Source organism: Piliocolobus tephrosceles, chromosome 1 (genome assembly GCF_002776525.5).
Source record: "Piliocolobus tephrosceles isolate RC106 chromosome 1, ASM277652v3, whole genome shotgun sequence".
NCBI classification, from domain to species: Eukaryota; Metazoa; Chordata; class Mammalia; order Primates; family Cercopithecidae; genus Piliocolobus; species Piliocolobus tephrosceles.
Genome location: NC_045434.1, coordinates 182,960,082 through 182,980,855, shown reverse-complemented (window position 1 = coordinate 182,980,855; position 20,774 = coordinate 182,960,082). Strand labels below are relative to the sequence as shown.

At 42.3% G+C, this 20,774-nt stretch overlaps 1 protein-coding gene across 1 annotated transcript in view; it reads left to right on the top strand.

Annotated features, from left to right (window-relative positions):
- Positions 1 to 20,774, top strand: part of LOC111529566 (microtubule-actin cross-linking factor 1) — a 283,418-nt gene that overhangs the window by 245,463 nt on the left and 17,181 nt on the right. Inside the window, exons 86-96 of the mRNA XM_026455708.1 lie at positions 723 to 917; positions 1,251 to 1,379; positions 2,258 to 2,401; positions 3,452 to 3,640; positions 8,124 to 8,244; positions 8,835 to 8,998; positions 10,388 to 10,550; positions 11,587 to 11,741; positions 13,593 to 13,667; positions 15,077 to 15,094; positions 18,594 to 18,711. Coding sequence (XP_026311493.1) covers positions 723 to 917; positions 1,251 to 1,379; positions 2,258 to 2,401; positions 3,452 to 3,640; positions 8,124 to 8,244; positions 8,835 to 8,998; positions 10,388 to 10,550; positions 11,587 to 11,741; positions 13,593 to 13,667; positions 15,077 to 15,094; positions 18,594 to 18,711 — 1,471 coding nt within the window. The remainder of the gene's footprint in view (positions 1 to 722; positions 918 to 1,250; positions 1,380 to 2,257; positions 2,402 to 3,451; positions 3,641 to 8,123; positions 8,245 to 8,834; positions 8,999 to 10,387; positions 10,551 to 11,586; positions 11,742 to 13,592; positions 13,668 to 15,076; positions 15,095 to 18,593; positions 18,712 to 20,774) is intronic.

Here is a 20,774-nt window from a genome sequence, read left to right as displayed (position 1 = left end):
GTGTAAACTTCACTTCAAGGTTGCCCCTCTTCCTGTTTGTTTCAGTTGAGTCACAAAATGGATTTAAATTCCAACGGAAACCCATAAGATATCCATTTCCACTGACTCCTAAAATGGAAATAAGTGATTTTTTTTAAACCGCTTCTGAACCTAACAGGCTTAACACCATGCAAGCCAATGTGTAACATAATCTCTACCTGTCATGTTGGATTATGTAATATCCTCCTGTTTCAGCACAAGCATTTAACTTTACCTTGAAATTACAACAGATTCTTGTTATGTGCAGAGCAGTTATGTTTTTATTTCCCATAATTCTGGAAACATTAGTATAATGATTACCATTTTACAGATGAAGAAACTGGGCCTTAAGCAACTTTTCAAAATTATGTATCTCCCAAATGCCTGAGCTAGCACTTAGAGCCACATTTTCTGATGGATTTTTTTCCTTTTTTTTTTTTCATGAGATTTGGTCTCGCCATGTTGCCCAGACTGGTCTTGAACTCCTGGGCTCAAGCAGTCCTCTCATCTTGGCATCCCAAAATGCTGGGATTACAGGCATGAGCCACTGCGCCTGGCCTGGTTGTTTTTTCTTATACATTACTCTGCCTCCCTCTATGCATAAAAGATACATGATTAGAACCTACCAAGAAAATTATTTCCCAGTGGTTTCTTGGACTCAAAACATTCCTCAAACAAACTAATTCTCCTATTTTCTTTTCTAGGTTTTCCAGAAGGAACTGGGAAAGCGAACAGGAACCGTTCAGGTCCTGAAGCGGTCAGGCCGAGAGCTGATTGAGAATAGTCGAGATGACACCACTTGGGTAAAAGGGCAGCTCCAGGAACTGAGCACTCGCTGGGACACTGTCTGTAAACTCTCTGTTTCCAAACAAAGCCGGCTTGAGCAGGCCTTAAAACAGGTAAGAGACATTTGCTGTCCCAACCCAAATGATAGATCTGAGTGGGTTTATTTTGTTTTTCTTTTACTAGAATCTGTTTCAGTCAGTCTTGAAATAAGTGTGACAGAGTTGAAAATTGATATTCTGAATGTTCTATAAAACTTTAACATTCATTTTGAGAAATAATGAATTCAGCTGATTTTCAAAGATCTACAAATGAAAGATAACCTTTGTGGAGTTTTGATGAGGCCATGAAATGTCTGAGTGAACACTGGACCCTTTCCCTGGCATGTCCCAGTGTCTAGGTCCTTGGCTGCAGAGAGAGGTTAAATCTTTTGTGCTTGGTTATTTCAGGCAGAAGTGTTTCGGGACACAGTTCACATGCTGTTGGAGTGGCTTTCTGAAGCAGAGCAAACGCTTCGCTTTCGGGGAGCACTTCCTGATGACACAGAGGCCCTGCAGTCTCTCATTGACACCCATAAGGTAATTCAGCCTTGCAGTTTGGTGACCTCATGCTACCTACCACCTTGAGGGCTGCCTACCACTAAATGAAAGCAACTTTTTCTTGGAATTATCAGAACTCACATGAGAAGGAACAAAACCAGAGTGGCCCTAGCTCATAGTAGGAATGAAAGGGAAATAGTTGGTGGGTTTTTTTGACACCTTAAACATTAACATTCATTCTTAGAAAAGTAATATATGTTGGTTGTAACAAGTTTTTAAAACATGGTATTATATAAAGAAAAATGTGGACTATTTCATCTTCTTTCCTCCTCACCTGCATATTCCTTTGTTTGCCTTTCCTTATGTTACCAGCTTTAGGCCCTGATATGATCCCCCAGAACCACTTACCAAGCTGTAGAGTATGGTGCAGTGTCTGGGGTCTCAGTCTGTCCTAAAGAGGTGGGAAATGTTTCCCTTTTTAAATTTTTTTTTATCCACTCAGAGATTTTAATCATGATTTTATCATTATATTCTGTTACGGGTATTTTTTAAATATTATGATTTTTATAACTATAATTATATTTTTCCAATACAAATATGTTTACCAACATGAATAAATGAAAAATGGGATTAAAAAAGAAAGAAACTAACTCGAATAGGAAAAAGGGGGCATACCTCTGTGTGTCCTATTCTTCTTGTCTTCTCCACCAGAGAAAGTCATTCTTGTGTAAACCCCTCACCTTCCCACATCTTTTAGAATTAAAATGCCATAAATAACTTAAGTACAGGCTTTTAGAGGTCTGTGTGAACACGTGCAGGAAAAAGAAAACATTGAAATTTATCCCCCCTCAGTGTAAACTAACAGTGCTGCTAATGTAGACATTTTAAGTTTTTGTTTTAAAATCTTTTTTGTTTAGGAATTCATGAAGAAAGTAGAAGAAAAGCGAGTGGACGTTAACTCAGCAGTAGCCATGGGAGAAGTCATCCTGGCTGTCTGCCACCCCGATTGCATCACAACCATCAAACACTGGATCACCATCATCCGAGCTCGCTTCGAGGAGGTGAGTCCCTGGTTCAGAGGAGGACCACACACACCCAGTAAACTATCACTATAGTATAGTATTTTTCCCCCAGGTAAGGAATCTTTCACTCACTGTGAATATCTCAGCAAAAATTAAGTTAACATTTTAGTAAAGACTGTTTTCTTGGTAATGTGTGGCAACCGGGAGGAGTAGTGTTGGCATAGTGCTATGTTAATAGTGACTTTCAGTGGACATGTTGTGTGTGTTTCCCTTCCTGGGAAGTCCTGTGTTAATAGGACGTACAGCTGACCCTGGAACAATATGTGTTTCAGCTGCACAGGTCCACTTATGCGGTTATTGTTCAGTAAATACAGTCAGCCCTCCATATTGGTTGGGGTCCACATTCACAGCCAAACGTGGATAGAAAATACAGTAGGGAAGCGAAGCCCATGTGTACAGAGGGCAGACTTTTGCAGGTTCCACAAAACCAATTACAGGCCTTGAGTATGCATGGATTTTAGTGTCCGCAGGTGGTACTGGGACCAGTCCCCCTGTGGATACCAAGGAACAGCTATACTAGATTTGCTTTCAGGAGAGCTGATATTTTATTCCAGCTCTTATCCCAGTTGTCACTGGGGTAATAGTGAAGCCTCTTGACTGTTAAGGTGGTCTCTCCTCTAAAAAGTCACTGGGTTCGCCGGGAGCAGTGAATCACGCCTATAATCCTAGAACTTTGGGAGGCTGAGACAGGCGGATTACCTGAGCTCAGGAGTTCAAGACAAGCCTGGGCAACATGGTGAAACCCGTCTCTACAAAAATACAAAAAATTAGCCGGGCATGGTGGCGCAAGTCTGTAATCCCAGTTACTTGGGAGGCTGAGGCAGGAGAATCACTTGAACCCAGGAGGCAGAGGTTGCAGTGAGCCAAGATTGTGCCACTGCACTCCAATCTGGGTGACAGAGCAAGAGTCTCTCTCCAAAAAAATAAACAAAAATAAAAAGTCATTGTGAAAATCAGATGAAAAAGGGCTTTGGAAACAAACAGGTATGCTTGACTGAAAGAGACCATGGTTTCCTTCTTTTTCCACAGGTCCTGACATGGGCTAAGCAGCACCAACAGCGTCTTGAAACGGCCTTGTCAGAACTGGTGGCTAATGCTGAGCTCCTGGAAGAACTTCTGGCGTGGATCCAGTGGGCTGAGACCACCCTCATTCAGCGGGATCAGGAGCCAATCCCGCAGAACATTGACCGAGTTAAAGCCCTTATCGCTGAGCATCAGGTGTCTTAACCTCACTGTGTGATCACTGGTGTTTTCCATGTTGGGCATGGATACCATCTCTGTTGCCCTATATATTTGTTTTTAAATTGCTGCTTAACACATTACCACAGACATAGCATCTTAAAACAGCACATACTTACTTACCTCATAGTTTCTGTGCTTCAGTCACCTGGGCATGAGTTGACTAGGTCCTCTTCCTGGAGTCTCCCCAGGCATAAATCAGGGTGTCAGCCAGTACTACAGTCTGATCTGGAGTTCAGGGTCCTCTTCTAGGCTCACTCAGGTTGTTGGCAGAATCCAGGTCCTGGAGGATGTAGGACTGAGGTCTCTAACTTTCTTGCTGGCTCTCAGCTAGGAGTTACTCTTACCTCCTAGAGGCCCCCTCAGATCTTAACCACACAGCCAGCTGGAGAAACTGTCCAAGGTGCTATATGGAGTCTTGAAATGTAATGGAGAATGAAATGTAATTAAGAGAGTGAATATTCTATCATTTGCCCACACTCAAGGGAGGGGGATTACATAGAGTGTGCTTACAGGAGTGGGAATCTTGGGGGCCTTCTTAGAAATCTGCCTGCCACAGCCTGTTTTTATTGACCATCATCTGAGCCAAGGGCCCACTGGTCCCCATTATACCTAGTTCAGAAAGCTCTCTCACATGAACCCAGTGATCATTGAAGGTGCACATCAGACTAAACTGAATGGAGGAAAGCTCAGGTGAGCCATCTTCGTAATATATCCTTAAGAGGCAAATACTGTTTTTAATCATAATCATTTATACTGAATTCAAGCGTGAATCTTGATTAGTTATACTGTAGCCTGTGTGGTCTTTTTAGTTTATATAAACAATTACTCCAGCAAGTGAGAACTCACTATACAGATGGTCCCTGACTTACAGTCTTTCAACTTTATGATGGTTCAAAGGTTATACATATTCAGTAGAAACCATACAATTTGAGGCCAGGTGCAGTGGCACACACCTGTAATCCCAGCACTTTGGGAGGCTGAGGGGGGCAGATCACTTGAGGTCAGGAGTTTGAGACCAGCCTAGCCAACATGGTAAAACTCTATCTCTACTAAAAATATAAAAATTAGTTGGGTGTGGTTGTGGTTGCCTGTAATCCCAGCTACTCAAGCAGCTGAGGCAGGAGAATCACTTGAACCAGGGAGGCAGAGGTTGCAGTGAGCTGAGATCGCACTACTGCACTCCAGCCTAGGTGACAGAGCAAGACTCCGTCTCAAAAACACAGTAAAAAATACACTTTGAGTACCCATACAACCATTCTTTCACTTTGATTACATGAGATAGTCAACACTTTGTTATAAAATAGGCTCTGTGTTAGATGATTTTGCCTAACTGTAGGCTAACGTGTTTTGAGCATGTTTAAGGTAGGCCAGGCTAAGCTATGATGTTCCATATTTTAGGTGTGTTGTATTTTCAGCTTAACAATGGGTTTGCCAGAATGTAACTTCGTTGTAAATCGAGGAGCACCTATCCTTCCTGTGGGATGTACCTCCTCTCTGAGAGATTATCTTCTTCCTATTCAGTTCCTCTCTTTTCTGTTTTCCCCTCTCTCCTCTATGTCTTCAGTCTCTCCCTGTTTATTCTTTTCTCTAAAGCTTCCAGACATGTCCTTCCAACCCAGTGTTCCCCTCAAGTTACCACTGTGTTGCCTCCCTCCTTTTTCAGCTATGCTTCTTGTTCCCTGTCTCATCTCCATTTTTCCCATCACTCCCCAGGTCCCTGTGGTCTGGCTGACACTGTTCTGGTCACGTTCTACTGGCTAAATCCAACAGAGGTTTTTCAGTCTTTATTTTGTTTGACATGTGACATAGCTGGCTCTTCATCCCTTCCCAAAACTTTCCTTTTGACTTCTGTGTCCTTTAATCTTTGTGTTTTCCTCTGATCTCTCTGACTGTTCCTTTTTAGTCTTTTTAGCTGGTTCCTCTTCCCTGCCTATTCATTAATGTTGTTCCCTGACGTCTCATTCATGATGCTCTCACACTGCTGAGATTTATCTGGTCTAACAGTTTTAGCTATTACCTATAAAGCTTCTGTGTCTTTTTCTTTTTTTTTTTTTTATTTTTTTATTTTTTTATTTTTGGTGGGTACGTAGTAGGTGTATATAGGGTATATGGGATATTTTGATACAAGCACAAAATGTGTAATAGTCACATCAGAGTAAATGAGATATCTGTCATCTCAACCATTTATCCTTTATGCTACAAACCAATTACACTCTTTTAGTTATTTTAAAATGTACAATTCAATTATTGTTGACTATAGTCATTCTATTGTGCTATCAAATACTAGATCTTATTCATTCTTTCTATTTTTTTGTACCCGTTAACCATCCCCACGTTTCCCACCAAACTCACACTACCCTTCCCAGCCTGTGGTAGCCATCATTCTACTCTCTATCTCCATCAGTTCAATCGTTTTAATTTTTTTTATTATGATAAGTTCTAGGGTACATGTGCACAACGTGCAGGTTTGTTACATATGTATACATGTGCCATGTTGGTGAGCTGCATCCATCAACTCGTCAATTACACCAGGTATATCTCCTAATGCTATCCCTCCCCCTACCCCATCCCCACAATAGGACCCAGTGTGTGATGCTCCCCTTCCTGTGTCCAAGTGATCTCATTGTTCATTTCCCACCTGTGAGTGAGAACATGTGGTGTTTGGTTTTCTGTTCTTGCGATAGTTTGCTGAGAATGATGGTTTCCAGCTGCATCCATGTCCCTACAAAGGACACGCACTCATCCTTTTTTATGGCTGCATAGTATTCCATGGTGTATATGTGCCACATTTTCTTAATCCAGTCTGTCACTGATGGACATTTGGGTTGATTCCAAGTCTTTGCTATTGTGAATAGTGCTGCAATAAACATATGTGTGCATGTGTCTTTATAGTAGCATGACTTATAATCCTTTGGGTATATCCCCAGTAATGGGATGGCTGGGTCAAATGGTATTTCTAGTTCTAGATCTTTGAGGAATCGCCACGCTGTTTTCCACAGTGATTGAACTAGTTTACAGTCCCACCAACAGTATAAAAGTGTTCCTATTTTTCCACATCCTCTCCAGCACCTGTTGTTTCCTGATTTTTTTAATGATTGCCATTCTAACTGGTGTGAGATGGTATCTCATTGTGGTTTTGATTTGCATTTCTCTGATGGCCAGTGATGATGAGCATTTTTTCATGTGTCTGTTGGCTGTATGAATGTCTTTGCATCTTTTTCATCTCCAGCACCATCATCTCCTAAAGTCCAGACATACAGTAAACTAGAAGCCATTCTAAAATTCCACTTCATCTTTGCCTCCTTGCCTGACACCGTTTGTCCATTCCAAATCTGCCTCCCCTTTCCTCATTCAGAAGCCTGTGATGTCTGGAGTTCCTTCTTTTCCTCTTCCCCCTACATCTAGCCACTCACCAGGGCTTGTCAGTCCCACTTGCAAAATATCTCTTGGCTCCATCTTTCTGGCCTGGCTCCAACCCTCACCATGTTTTGCCTCAGTTACTGCAATGGTTTCTTAACCTGTCTTCTCACTGCTAGGCACTCCCCATTCCACACTTTCCCCCACCCCCATATCACTCCACCTTTTACACTGAAGCCAGAGTGATAGCTGTAAAGCATAGGTCGGATCATATCTCTTACCTGGATCGAAATTTTTCAGCTGCCCCCCATTGCTCTCAGAATAAATGGCCAACCCTTAGCCTGACACAGAAGCCTTTTGTGATGTCTCCTGCCTGCCTCTCCAACCCTGCCTCTTGCCATTCCTCTGATTGCATCCTCTGCCCAGCCAGTGAGTGGAGGGGTCCTGGTCACAGCACTGTCAGGCATCCCTGTCTCTGTTTAGGTTGCACCCTCTTCCAGGACTGCCTTCCCACCATTTGTTGACTATTTCTTCATTGCTCAGTGTGTCAGTCCGTTTGCATTGCTCTAAAGGAATTCCTGAGACTGGGTAATTTATAAAGAAAATAGGTTTATTTTGGCTTACGGTTCTGCAGGCTGTACAGGAAGCATGGTGCCAATATCTGCTTCTGGTGAAGGCCTCAGGAAGCTTAGAATCATGGTGGAAGGCAAAGGGGAGCCAGCATGTTACATGGCAAGAGAGGGAAAGAGAGAAAGAGGAGGAGATAGCAGGCTCCTTTTAAACAGCCAGCTCTCATGTGAACTAACAGCAAGAACTCACTCATTACCATGGGGAGGGCACCAAGGCCATTCATGAGGAATTTGCCCCCATAACTCAATCACATCCCATTAGACCCCACCTCCAACATTTGAAAACACGAGATTTGGAGGGGACAAGTATCCAAACTACATAACATACCTCAGTAACTCAACTCAGGCACTGGCCTCCAGGCAGACTTTCCTACCACCGCAAGCCGTAAAGTACCCATCCTAGCTCTTCCTTTGCCCCCATAAGAGTAAAAATACAATTTTTAACTCTTTTTCCTATTCTTTGTGTTTAACAGACGTTTATGGAGGAGATGACTCGCAAACAGCCTGACGTGGACCGGGTCACCAAGACATACAAAAGGAAAAACATAGAGCCTACTCACGCGCCTTTCATAGAGAAATCCCGGAGCGGAGGCAGTATGTTTCCAGCCCCCTATGTTAGGATGCTTCATTTCTGCTAATTGAAGATGAGCACTTTCCAAATGCCTGTCAAAAAAAAATTTATTCCATTTTCAAAAAACGTGTTGGTTTTGAACCAAAATCTTTTGTTTTTGAAACTCACTTTTCTTACATTGACAGACAGTAGCTATACTCCATATTCCTGGATTGGTATGAAATTATGAGATGGTTAAGCTTATTCTTTAACAGTGGCCTTTCCATTGTTTTGATTATCAGCACTAGCTGTTTACATTTGACTTGCACTAATTTAATCAACAAAACAGCTCCTACAGAATATGTTGCTTTTTTAGTTGAGTTAATGTGTCATCAGCTCACTAAGGTGGGACAGAATTGCTTGGAGATATGTAGGCAGCAGGTAAGTATGTGCTGGGAGGATCAATACTTTTGGAATTAGTACACCTCCGTATCTAAATATTGCCAAGTCCCTTATTTCTTTTCTCAGTTACTGACTGGATATTATTCTAAAGATCTCCTAAGTTTATACACACAGCTATTTCTCTTTGTGTGCTAACCAGCTGTTCTAATCTTGTGTTTATTTTTCCTTTTAGGGAAATCCTTAAGTCAGCCAACCCCTCCTCCCATGCCAATCCTTTCACAATCTGAAGCAAAAAACCCACGGATCAACCAGCTTTCTGCCCGCTGGCAGCAGGTGTGGCTGTTAGCACTGGAGCGGCAAAGGAAGCTGAACGATGCCTTGGATCGGCTGGAGGAGGTAATGCCCTGCTGAGTGGCCTTCCCTGAAACAAAGTGATTTTTTTCAATCAAAACACAGCCCTTCTATGGCTCTCTAAATGTGAACCATGTGTCTTAACTGACTTCTTCACAAATAGAAACAGACCTATACCAAGCCAGTACCCGTTCTTTGAGGCCCTTGAATGAGAAAAGACACATTTATAAGAAAATCATTTGTGACAAAGTAGGCCAAAGCTTCTAGGTGTGGAAAGCAAGAAAACAGCCAGTCCATAATGAGGGCCAGGATGTGATCTGCCTCAGCATCTTGCTGTGGTTGGGAATCAGGAACAGAACTTTGGAAATTTGTCTCCAGATATGTAGCAGAGCACAAAAATGACCCTTGTTGAGCCTTTCGTGTAAAAACAGATGCTACACAATTATGAAATAGGAGTAATTTTTAATGATTTTGTTATTTTATTAGTCTTCACTTGATCATGAAAAGCAACTCTATTTTGAAGTGTCATTACCCAGTAAAAAAAAAAATATAGTACTGTACTTCTAGTTTCTAAAACAAGCCTCTAATATCTTTTATATTTTTTTATTTGTGCATATCAAAGCAGCTATGCCTGGAAGTGAGTGTTCTGTGTTTTATTTATTTTTTCCTTAGGTCAGTTGACTTTTAAGCTCATTGGGTTCTTGGTGCTTTTTTCCCCCATTCCTTCTAACTTTGGAGTTTGAAAGACCAAGGGGAAACTGCTGCACTGTTTAAGTCATTTTGAGTGTATATCATTAACATAGACTTAAGTAGCTGAAAATTGTCTTGCCCACTGCATAGGCCTGCTGTTTTCCATCAAGGCCAAATATTTAACATGGAGGTCAGATGGGAAATTTGCTCTCTGGTGCCATTCCAAAGAAACATGCTTGGATACAACACTGGGTTCCCAGTGCTTCCATCCAGAACTCAGATTTTCTCATTGAAATCTCAGAAGATAGTGGTAAACACGAGCCTCCTGATGTGAGCCCTATGTGTGATTATAATGCCTTTCAAAACAACATAATTGAGGAGTGCTAAGGATCTTCCTTCTGAGTTAGAATCCATTCCCTTGCATCTAAGAGAGTGATCCTTTAAAAAGCCCAAAGGGAAAGCAAGGCTGGCTTCACCCATTCTCATTCTATGTGCTCCATATTTTCCATGGTGGTTCAGTTATTGTTTCTCTTGCTATTCCATTATACCGCAGCTCTTGTAAATAGTCATGGCTTTAAGTGAAGGAGCCAGATTGTGCCTTCACAAAAGAAGCAAACACATAGATTTCATTGTTGGTGCCCCTGGAAGCATGGCTTTACTGAATGTCTGAAAGTTTGGTATGCTCTGGGCAACTTTTGAGGGCCCAAAAAATAAATCTTATTGACACTTCTGATTTCTGTGTAGTTGAAGGAATTTGCCAACTTTGACTTTGATGTCTGGAGGAAAAAATATATGCGTTGGATGAATCACAAAAAGTCTCGAGTGATGGATTTCTTCCGGCGCATTGATAAGGACCAGGATGGGAAGATAACACGTCAGGAGTTTATCGATGGCATTTTAGCATCCAGTGAGTCTAGTCATCATTCCAAACATGGGTCACGCCTGGATTCCTTGCACTTTGTAGAAGCGGTGATATTCTAGCTAAACAATCTTTCTGAAGCGGGCCAGGAGCTATGGCTCACACCTGTAATTTCAGCACTTTGGGAGGCAGGTGTCACAGGCATGGTGGCACACCTGTGGTCCTAGCTACTTGGGAGGCTGAGGTGAATCACCTGAGCCTGGGGAGGTCAAGGCTGCAGTAAACTGTAATCGTGCCATTGAAGTCCAGCCTGGGCAACAGAGTGAGACTCTGTCTCCAAAAAAAAAAAAGACAGTGGTTAACCAGAGGTTTTCAGCTGGGAAACAATGTGATTCACACTTACCTTTGTATAGCAGTTTGTCAAGAATCTAAGACAGTAATCTAAACATACGAAAACCTCATACTATTCCAAACTGTCACTATTCTGAAATAATCTAAATATTCAATAATTGTAGGGTGGATAAGTATATTCTTGAGTGGTAGGTGTGTGGGTGGTTGTAATGTTATGTTTATGCTTTTTGGTATATCTGAAATGTGGAATATTACCTTTTTTTCATTGCATTTGGGGTAGGGGAGCCTATAAGTGGATATGTATTACTTTTCAGGAAAAATCAAGACATAAATTTTTTTGCTCTGAAGAAGTATTTCTGGCCAGGCGTGGTGGCTCAAACCTGTAATCCCAGCACTTTGGGAGGCCAAGACGGGTAGATTACTTGAGGCCAGGAGTTCAAGACCAGCCTGGCCAACATGGCAAAACCTCGTCTCTGCTAAAAACACACAAAAAATTAGCCAGGCCTGGTGGCAGGCACGTGTATTCCCAGCTACTTGGGAAGCTGAGGCAGGAGAATCGCTTGAACCTGGGAGACGGAAGTTGCAGTGAGCCAAGATTGCGCCACTGCATTCCAGCCTGGGTGACAGAGTGAGACCTTGTCTCAAAAAAAAAAAAAAAAAAGGTATTTCTCTAACTGCTAACCAAACAAGTAAGCCCTCTTTTAAGTTTCAAAATATGATTCCTTTCCTCCAGAGTTCCCCACCACCAAATTAGAAATGACTGCTGTGGCTGACATTTTTGACCGAGATGGGGATGGTTACATTGATTATTATGAATTTGTGGCTGCTCTTCATCCCAACAAGGATGCGTATCGACCAACAACTGATGCAGATAAAATTGAAGATGAGGTAAGGGAAATAATTATATTTTGAGTATACTTCTGGCTATAGGTTTATAATATCCTGAATTTGGTTGGGTTCAATGATCATATTAGCCTTTGACGTGTCTGTTGGGAGATAATTATTTGGAGTTCTATTTTGAGATCTCTTTTTAGATAGCATTTCAAAGAGTCCCAGAGGATCTCTGACATCTGAGCTCTAGCTCAGGCTAGATAGATTACTCAAGTGAGTCATGTCTGTGTGGTGCTCTGAAGTTTACAGAGAACCTTTGCAGGGTACCATACTCATCCTCGTTCACTTGTCCTGTGTTTGGGATAGACTCATCTTACTCCTGAGTATGCTACCTGGAATCTAGGGAAATGGTCTACCAGTGTAGCATTTAAGGGTTGAAATGAACTGAGCATGGTGGCTTACATCTGTAGCCCCAGCACATTGGGAGGTCAACATGGGAGGATCACTGGAACCCAGCAGTTCGAGACCAGCCTGGGCAACATAGTATGATTCTGTCTGTCCCCCCACCAAAAAAAAAAAAATTAGCCAGGTGTAGTGGCAAGTGCTTATAGCCCCAGCTACCTAGGAGACAGGTGGAAGAATCACTTGAGCATGGGAGGTCAAAGATGCAGTGAGCTGTGATCATGCCACTACACTCCAGCCTGGGCAACAGAGCAAGACTTGTCTCAAAAAATAAAAATAAATGTTTAAAAGGGGGGTAAAATGTAATGTTTAAAATGGTGTATACCCATCATGCTTTCTGCCTTGTTAAAAACTACCACACTGGGCCAGGCGCAGTGGCTCACGCCTGTAATCCCAGCACTTTGGGAGGCCAAGGCGGGCGGATCACAAGGTCAGCAGATCAAGACCATCCTGGCGAACATGGTGAAACCCTGCCTCTACTAAAAAATACAAAAAAAATTAGCTGGGTGTGGTGGCGGGCGCCTGTAGTCCCAGCTTCTAGAGAGGCTAAGGCAGGAGAATGGCGTTAACTCGGGAGGCGGCGGAGATTGCGCCACTGCACTCCAGCCTGGGCAACAGAACGAGACTCTGTCTCAAAAAAAAAAAAAAAAAAAAATACCACACTGAAACTACAAAATTGATTAGTGCCATCTGGAAATCCTAGCATCTGTTGATAACAGATCTTGGGAAGGGAGAGATGCTGGAATAGGTCTTAGGAGTGGCCCTGGAACACACCAGGACTTCCAGGGAATCTCAGGCTCCTAGGGTGAAATTTAAAGCAGTTCATAATTTGCTTTATTAATAATATGATTTTGATATCAGCATATTAGCAATTTTCTCTGAAGGAATTTTGAAGCAAGAATAATGTGTTACATAGTCACTTGGGAATTTCTTTCATGCCTTTTCTTTCTCAGTGTCTCAATTAGTTCACTTAGTAAGAACATATACTAATTTGGAACAGATGATAAATGCATATGTCAGAAGCCTGAAATGCCTAAAAAGTAAATAATGAGCCGGGCGTGGTGGCTTATGCCTGTAATCCCAGCACTTTGGGAGGCTGAGGCAGGCAGATCACCTGAGGTTCAAGGCCAGCCTGACCAACATGGAGAAACCCTCTCTCTACTAAAAAAAATACAAAAAATTAGCTGGGCATGCCTATAATCCCAGCCACTCAGGAGGCTGAGGTAGAAGAATTGTTTGAACCCAGGAGGTGGAGGTTGCAGTGGAGCCGAGATCGCGCCATTGCCCTCCAGCCTGGGCAACAAGAGCGAAACTCCATCTCAAAAAAAAAAAAAAAAAAAAGTAAATATTGAATAGCCTCCCTGTTTATGTGTAAAAATCTTTGTTTCTCTAAATAGGAAGTCTTACTCTACCCTTTACACTTTTCTTTTTGTTCACAACCAATAGGTTACAAGACAAGTGGCTCAGTGCAAATGTGCAAAAAGGTTTCAGGTGGAGCAGATCGGAGAGAATAAATACCGGGTAAGGAAGAGAAAAACCAATACTTTGTGGTGGTGGTTTCTCATATGTGGCTGATCCCACCTTTTCCTCCTGTTGCTTAGAGTCCCAGAGCCCATCGGACTTGAGATGTGGTCACTCTCTGACCTCATCTCTATAGATGCCAAGTGTCAGTGTCAGGTGCCCTGTTCCATCTGAAAACTAGTCCATATCTACTTAGATAGTAGTAGTTTGTATTTGAGTTTTAAGATAGGAGATATTTCAGAGCTGTCACTTCACATCTGACAAAGTCTTTAGGGGGATGAAGGTACCTTTGGAAACAATTATATCTAATGACTGACCACTTACCCCCAAAGGGATGGTCATTATGAGCCTGAGTGGCTCCCAGGCTAGAGAGGCCTGGGGAAACTGTTGAAGCCCCAACAGATACTGTGTCTGCTCTGAACTGGGCTACGAATGGGGCCCAGGAGCGCTCAGGAGACATCAGGCTCAGTGGTCTTCTCTGGAAAGCCATGCTAGGTGTGGCGATAACTGACAGTGAACTATACTTGTGTTTTAGCTTCTTTTGGGACCAGGGTCAGGGACATAGAAGAATCTGAAACAGGTCTCCTAAAATATATCAACAGCTCATCAGGATTCTCTAAAGTCCTAAGAAAAATCTCTGATTGGCAAAGAGGATTTAGATTGCACTAAGAAACACAGGAAGATCCATGTTTCATTAGTATATCCAAAATGTCCTCAAAGTACATCAAATCCACCCCATGCTACAGTTTCCTGAGGAGCACTGGGTGAATCTGCCTTGAATATAACCTGGGGCATTTAGTTAATAAAGCTCCAGGTAATCTTATGCCTGCTTGTTGGGTTTTGTTTTCTTGTTTTTTGTTTTTAATTATGAGAGAAATGAATTAACAAGAACAACATATAGAGTGGAGAGTTAGTTCATAGTTTATAAAACCACATCCCTGGCCAGGCGTGGTGGCTCACACCTGTAATCCCAGAACTTTGGGAGGTAGGGGCGAGTGAGCGGATCACTTGAGGTCAGGAATTCGAGACCAGCCTGGCCAACATGGTGAAACACCGTCTCCACTAATAACACAAAAATTAGCTCTGCTTGGTAGTGCATGCCTGTAATCCCAACTACTAGGGAGGCTGAGGCAGGAGGATTGCTTGAACCCCGGGGTTGGAGGTTGCAGTGAGCCTCCATCACGCCACTGCACTCCAGCCTGGGCAACAAAGCGAGACTCTCAAAAAAAAAAAAAAAAAATGAAAACCACATCCCTATGGCAGGAGCTTGATAAGAATATGTTTGGTGTGTGTCACTTTGCCAGAAGAACGTAATGATAATGATTTTCATTCCTTAGTGTTAATATGACAAAATGTTCTCTTTTTTTTCCCCCTCCTTTTCCTCCATCCTTTACTCTTACTGTCTATAGTTCTTCCTCGGCAATCAGGTACAGTGTGCCTTGCAATGTTCTCCTTCTCAATGGATATGGTCTGTGTAGCTAATGCTGCCTGTTCTTCGCTATGGGGAGAGGATGTACTCTGAAGCATGCCTGGGTCACACCTGGTTGTCTTACCAAGTGGAGAAACTGCTGATGAGGCCAGCATTGCAAAGCTATCTTAGCAGCAAAATAATATAATTTTTTTATAAAGGAGATAAAGTGGAGGAAACTGAAGCTATGGTATCAATCCATTCCACTTCTAAAAAGAGAATGGTTTTGTACTTCTGTGTTAGAAGTCAGATTACCAAACAGCACAGTTCTTATTTATGTTAGAATCTTTTGACAGTTAATAAATTTTGTAATGTATGGTAAGTCAATTCCTGAAGAACTTCAGTACTGTTTAAACATCTTTTTAATATTTGTAGTTACTTATATTGTATTTTATAATTACAAGGTACCTGAGAAGTGTAGTGTGGAGATCATAATTGGCCGTGGCCTGAAGTGTGCTGATGATGGCCAGCCATCCAAGATTTAATGGGACCAAATTAGACTTGCAAAAAAGATTGGATGCTTTGACTCCACTTGGTAACTCTAACCTTTCAGATCTTTTTGAGTGCTGTGGGGTCCTGTGTCCTCCAATGTGGAAGGAAGTTGCATGAGTAAAATCTGTCTCTCTAATATGAAATTATAAACCCTAAGAGTTGATTTGAGGCCCTCAAACATCCGGGCCTTGCAAGTCACTATAGAAATGTTCTAGGCAGGCCGGGCGCGGTGGCTCAAGCCTGTAATCCCAGCACTTTGGGAGGCCGAGACGGGCGGATCACGAGGTCAGGAGATCGAGACCATCCTGGCTAACACAGTGAAACCCCATCTCTACTAAAAAATACAAAAAACTAGCCGGGCGAGGTGGTGGGCGCCTGCAGTCCTAGCTACTCGGGAGGCTGAGGCAGGAGAATGGCGTAAACCCGGGAGGCGGAGCTTGCAGTGAGCTGAGATCTGGCCACTGCACTCCAGCCTTGGCGACAGAGCGAGACTCCGTCTCAAAAAAAAAAAAAAGAAATGTTCTAGGCAAGTGAGAAGAACAGGGGATAAGAGAAAAAAACGAAAGATGAGAACAAACTGACTTTAAAAAAAAAAATCATTGCTTGAGAGTGTCCAATATGCCTACATGCTGGTGATTGTGTGTGAATGCTAGGGTGCCTTTGAAGAGGGTGCCGGCACCCTCTTCTAGTGCTCCATTGACCTGGGGAGGGTCAGATGAATTCTAATGTTGGGAACAGAATTATGAAGTTCATTTTATACACAGGCACCTGAGGCCTCAAAGATCACATGCCTACTCTCACACAGCTAATGTCAGCCACTGCAAGAACTCAAGTCCCTGTAAGGAGTTTTCCTTTTGAAAGGTGGAAACAACAGTTACTGACCCTTAGGACTCTTATTCTGAGTTCTTTGCCTCACTGACAACCCTGTCCTACCAGGTGTGCACAGGTCTCCATTTTTAGAGCTGCTGTGATCCCTCCCACCACTCGTGACTCTGGCCTCAACTTCCCCAGCTACACTGGCTGCTGGCTTGGTCAAACCTCCTTTCCCCCATAGCTTAGCAGAAACAAGTTAGAATCTTTCAAAGAGAGCTTTAGTGAGAAATTAACTTGGGGGGGACATGAAATAAATGGAGTGATAAATTATAGTACACAGTATTCCAAGAATAAAGTACTCCCAGGCGTCCTTCCTGATTCACCCTGGGGCACAGGCGCATACTCCCTGCCTCTCACCCATCCAGAGAAAACCCTTTGCAGTGATTCAGGCCAGCGCTGCCCTTGGGTGGAATCCTCCATGTCTCAGAACCTCCCACAGGGCTTCCCATTTTCACTTGTGGGGCCCAACTTCTGCGGGGGGGATCTCACAGAGCCTGGGGGGACAACTTCCTTCCCAAGACAGGACATGTATTCTCTTTCAAGTCTGGGTTCAGTGCTGCTGCTACCACACAGTGGTTTTGCTGTAGTCACTTTGTATAAGCATGTTTAAATTGTATCAGATGAGAGGTGTGGGACTACTTTTATTTTCAAAGTAAAGGGCTGGGAGGGAGGATACAGTATTTTTCAATCGCCTTGCCCATGCAAATAGTGCATTTGAGTCAGAGCAGCTAAGGAATATGGAGGATTACCACAAATATATTAATTTTGAGGGAGGAAAGCTATATGACCTCAGATATCCTTTCTTGCATTTTCAGTTTTTCTGCCTTGTTTTAAAGTTAAGAGTTGTCCTTTATAACATTGAAAATCCTACCACCTCCATACCTGAGGAACCCCTGAATTAAATAATTTTAGGAATTCCATTTCTCCAACCAAATGTTTGTTTGTTTTGGAAACTCTGCATAGTGTTCTTTTGTTGCTCCTTACTTCATTTTGGAAAGAGGATAATTTATGCCATGAGAAACTCCAAATGTTTAGAGCTGGGAAGTAGGAATGTTTGGGCAAGAAAAAAGGGAAAACATAAATAATCAGAAATGCTTATTTTAGCATCTAAAATGATTATTGGATACTGTTTATAATCATTGTGGGAGCTGCAATTTTTCATTGCTTCAACTCAATTGTAGTATAAATATGACCTAATCATTTGTTCAGCTGAAGAAACTTTTCTGCTGGTGACATTGCAATTAGCAAATACTTCGGGTTTATCTCTGAAAACCTGATGCAGAAAATCAAATTTTCTTCTAAGCTTGTAATAATGATGCTTTGCAAAGGTTTCCTTAAGGCTTGAAATAGTATTTGCTATTTTCCATTTAGCTTTAAAGCATACTGTATTCAGAAGTTGACATCCACCATCTTTCTTTTAGGAAAACAAATTAGCATACCAAGAATATGAATTTTTAATTGGGCAGAATCTCTTTTAAAAAAATCAAATGACCTAACACTTTGTCTGCCTTCCTGCCTGTCCTTTTGGTGCAGAGGCAGTGGTGTGACCATTAAAAGTTAATTTTATCCCAATAGAAAGTATATTGGCTGGGTGGGGTGTCTCATTCCTGTAATCCCAGCCCTTTGGGAGGCTGAGGCTGGCAGATCACAAGGTTAGGAGTTCGAGACCAGCCTGACAAACATGGTGAAACTCTGTCTCTACTAATAATATAAAAATTAGCTGGGCATGGTGGCGCATGCCTAATAAACCCAGCTACTTGGGAGGCTGAGGCAGGAGAATCGCTTGAACCTGGGAGGCAGAGGTTGCAGTAAGCCGAGATCACGCCATTGTACTCCAGCCTGGGCAACAAGAGTGAAACTCTGTCTCACACAGAAAAAAGTATATCAAGACACCGGTCTTCAGGTTGATATTTCTGCCTTTCTATTTTTAAAATCCTTTTGTGAAATATATAAAAATGCAAAATTGTGAGAGTTAAAAATTCTCCCATAGCTATCAAATTGTCATTCCTGTCTGAATACAGTCTGCTTTGGGAGAAAAACACAGATCTACTTTAAGACATATATATTAATTAAATTTCCTTTTGATTCTACAGTTTGGGGATTCTCAGCAGTTGCGGCTGGTCCGTATTCTGCGCAGCACCGTGATGGTCCGCGTTGGTGGAGGATGGATGGCCTTGGATGAATTTTTAGTGAAAAATGATCCCTGCCGAGGTAAGGAGCCATTCTGAGCATGAATTACGTGTTATCTACGCCCCCAGCAGTGATCTTTTATTACAGGAGGCACTGATGGTGGGGTCTGTCTGTTTTTATTTTGTTAAGCTGCCCAGGTGTCATCCCACTAGCACAGATTAGAATTCAGGGGTGCCAGCATAGGCCAGGGAGAAAAAGCTGAAGAGGTTGATGCCGTTTGGGGAGGTAGGTCTAGAGGAATGCAGTACTGAGAATTAAGAATGTATTGGTGTTACTCGAATGTTTCAGTTTGGGGTATTAAATTAACACTATCCTAGAAAGGAGCCTGGTGAAGCCCTTTAGGTTCCTTCTTAGTGCCTCAGATCCCTTTGACTGTAATTCCTGTGACTGACACTCAGGGAGGGTGTTAGGCCCTTCTCATCCAGGGAAGAAGTAACTGGTGAGCCCCTAGACCAGGAGGGAGGCTGAAGACACCTATGTGTAAGCCCATTCACTTGTAAGGCAGGTGGCCACCTAAGCAAGACCATGGGTTGTCTTTCTGTTAAATGTGAAAAGGCTGGCCCACCTGCTTTTAAACTGTCAATTTAATGAGTGGTGGCACCTGCAGCTAGGGGGTGTGTGGGAACTGCAACAGGGAAGAGATGACCAATTCCAATTGCTAAATCCTCTTCAGCTGTGTCCTGCCTTTTTTCCTGTTAGCAGAGCTGCATGTGGGTGCACAGGAGTCTCCCCCACTGTCTGCCAATTTGTCTTTCTTGACTAGTTTCTGCGTTTCCTGCCCTATCTCTGTTTCTTTGTGTTTACATATTTTTTATTCTAGTTCACCACCCTGGGAGTAAAATAAAGCGCTCTGATTCCAGCTCTTCGATTTCCAGTCAGTCTCCCATAGGTTGGCTTTTAAGCTTTGTCCCTCTTCCTTACACCCTAGCCCATTGAGAATGGCTTTGCTTCTTAAACTGTAACATCTCTTGGTTCTGTGTATCTGCTGCATTCATGAATGCTTGAAATGGCCAAACCATAGCTTTTCTAACTACTCAAGTTGATGGTGCATAAAATACTGTTGAGACTGTCCATGGAATTTGTTTTGAGTTTCTATTTAACAAATACTTGTATAGTTTTATGTGCCACAGACTGTTGTAAGAACTCTACAGGTAACACATTTATGCCTCATATGAGGTGTAGATGCTTTTTTCTGTGTTTTACAGAATAGGAAATTGAGGCATAGAAAACATAAATTTTTGCCCAAAGACAACAACTAGTAAATGGCAGAGATGAGATTCAAATTCAGGGCAATCTGAGTCTAGAGTGTGTGCCCCTAGCCAGCATGTTATGTGTTTCAGAGACTGACACATCTTTGCGTGTGTTTATTATTGGATCAGCCTGCATAATTATTAAGGTTTATTTGTAAACCTAGCAGAAATGTTTACTGTACAGTACATAACTTCTTTGGAAATGATTTATAGTCATATTCTGAAGCATTGAGTGAGGACAGAGCTAAACACAGCAGTTTTCACATGAATTCAGATATGCCCATAAGTAGTTCCTCTTATTTGAACTCATTCTGTATCTACTACAGTAAACCAGAGTAAAAGTTCAGCAGTAGTAATTTTCATTAGATGTTCCTTTTTTAAAAAAAATTGGGGCCAGGTACAGTGGAATCCCAGTATGTTGGGAGCCTGAGGCAGGAGGACTGCTGGAGCTCAGGAGTTCAAGACCAACCTGGGCAACATAGTGAAACCCCGTCTCCAAAAAAAATATTTTAAAAATTAGCTAAGCATGGTGGTACACACCTATGTAGTCCTAGCTACTCTGGAGGCTGAGGTGGGAGTATTGCTTGAGCCTAGAAATTCAAAGCTACAGTGAGCCATGATTGTGCCACTGCACTCCAGCCTGGGCAACAGGGCAAGACTCTGTCTACAAAAAATTAATTTTGAAAACACTTTCTGATAAAAACTTGAAAGTATTTAGTTTTAGAATTTAAAAGTCATCTTTTATTGCTTTAATGAGAAACAATATATGCCATTTTAACTTTAACTCAGTAAAACAACTTTATTCCTTTTCAAATCTATGAATAAGGTCTATTT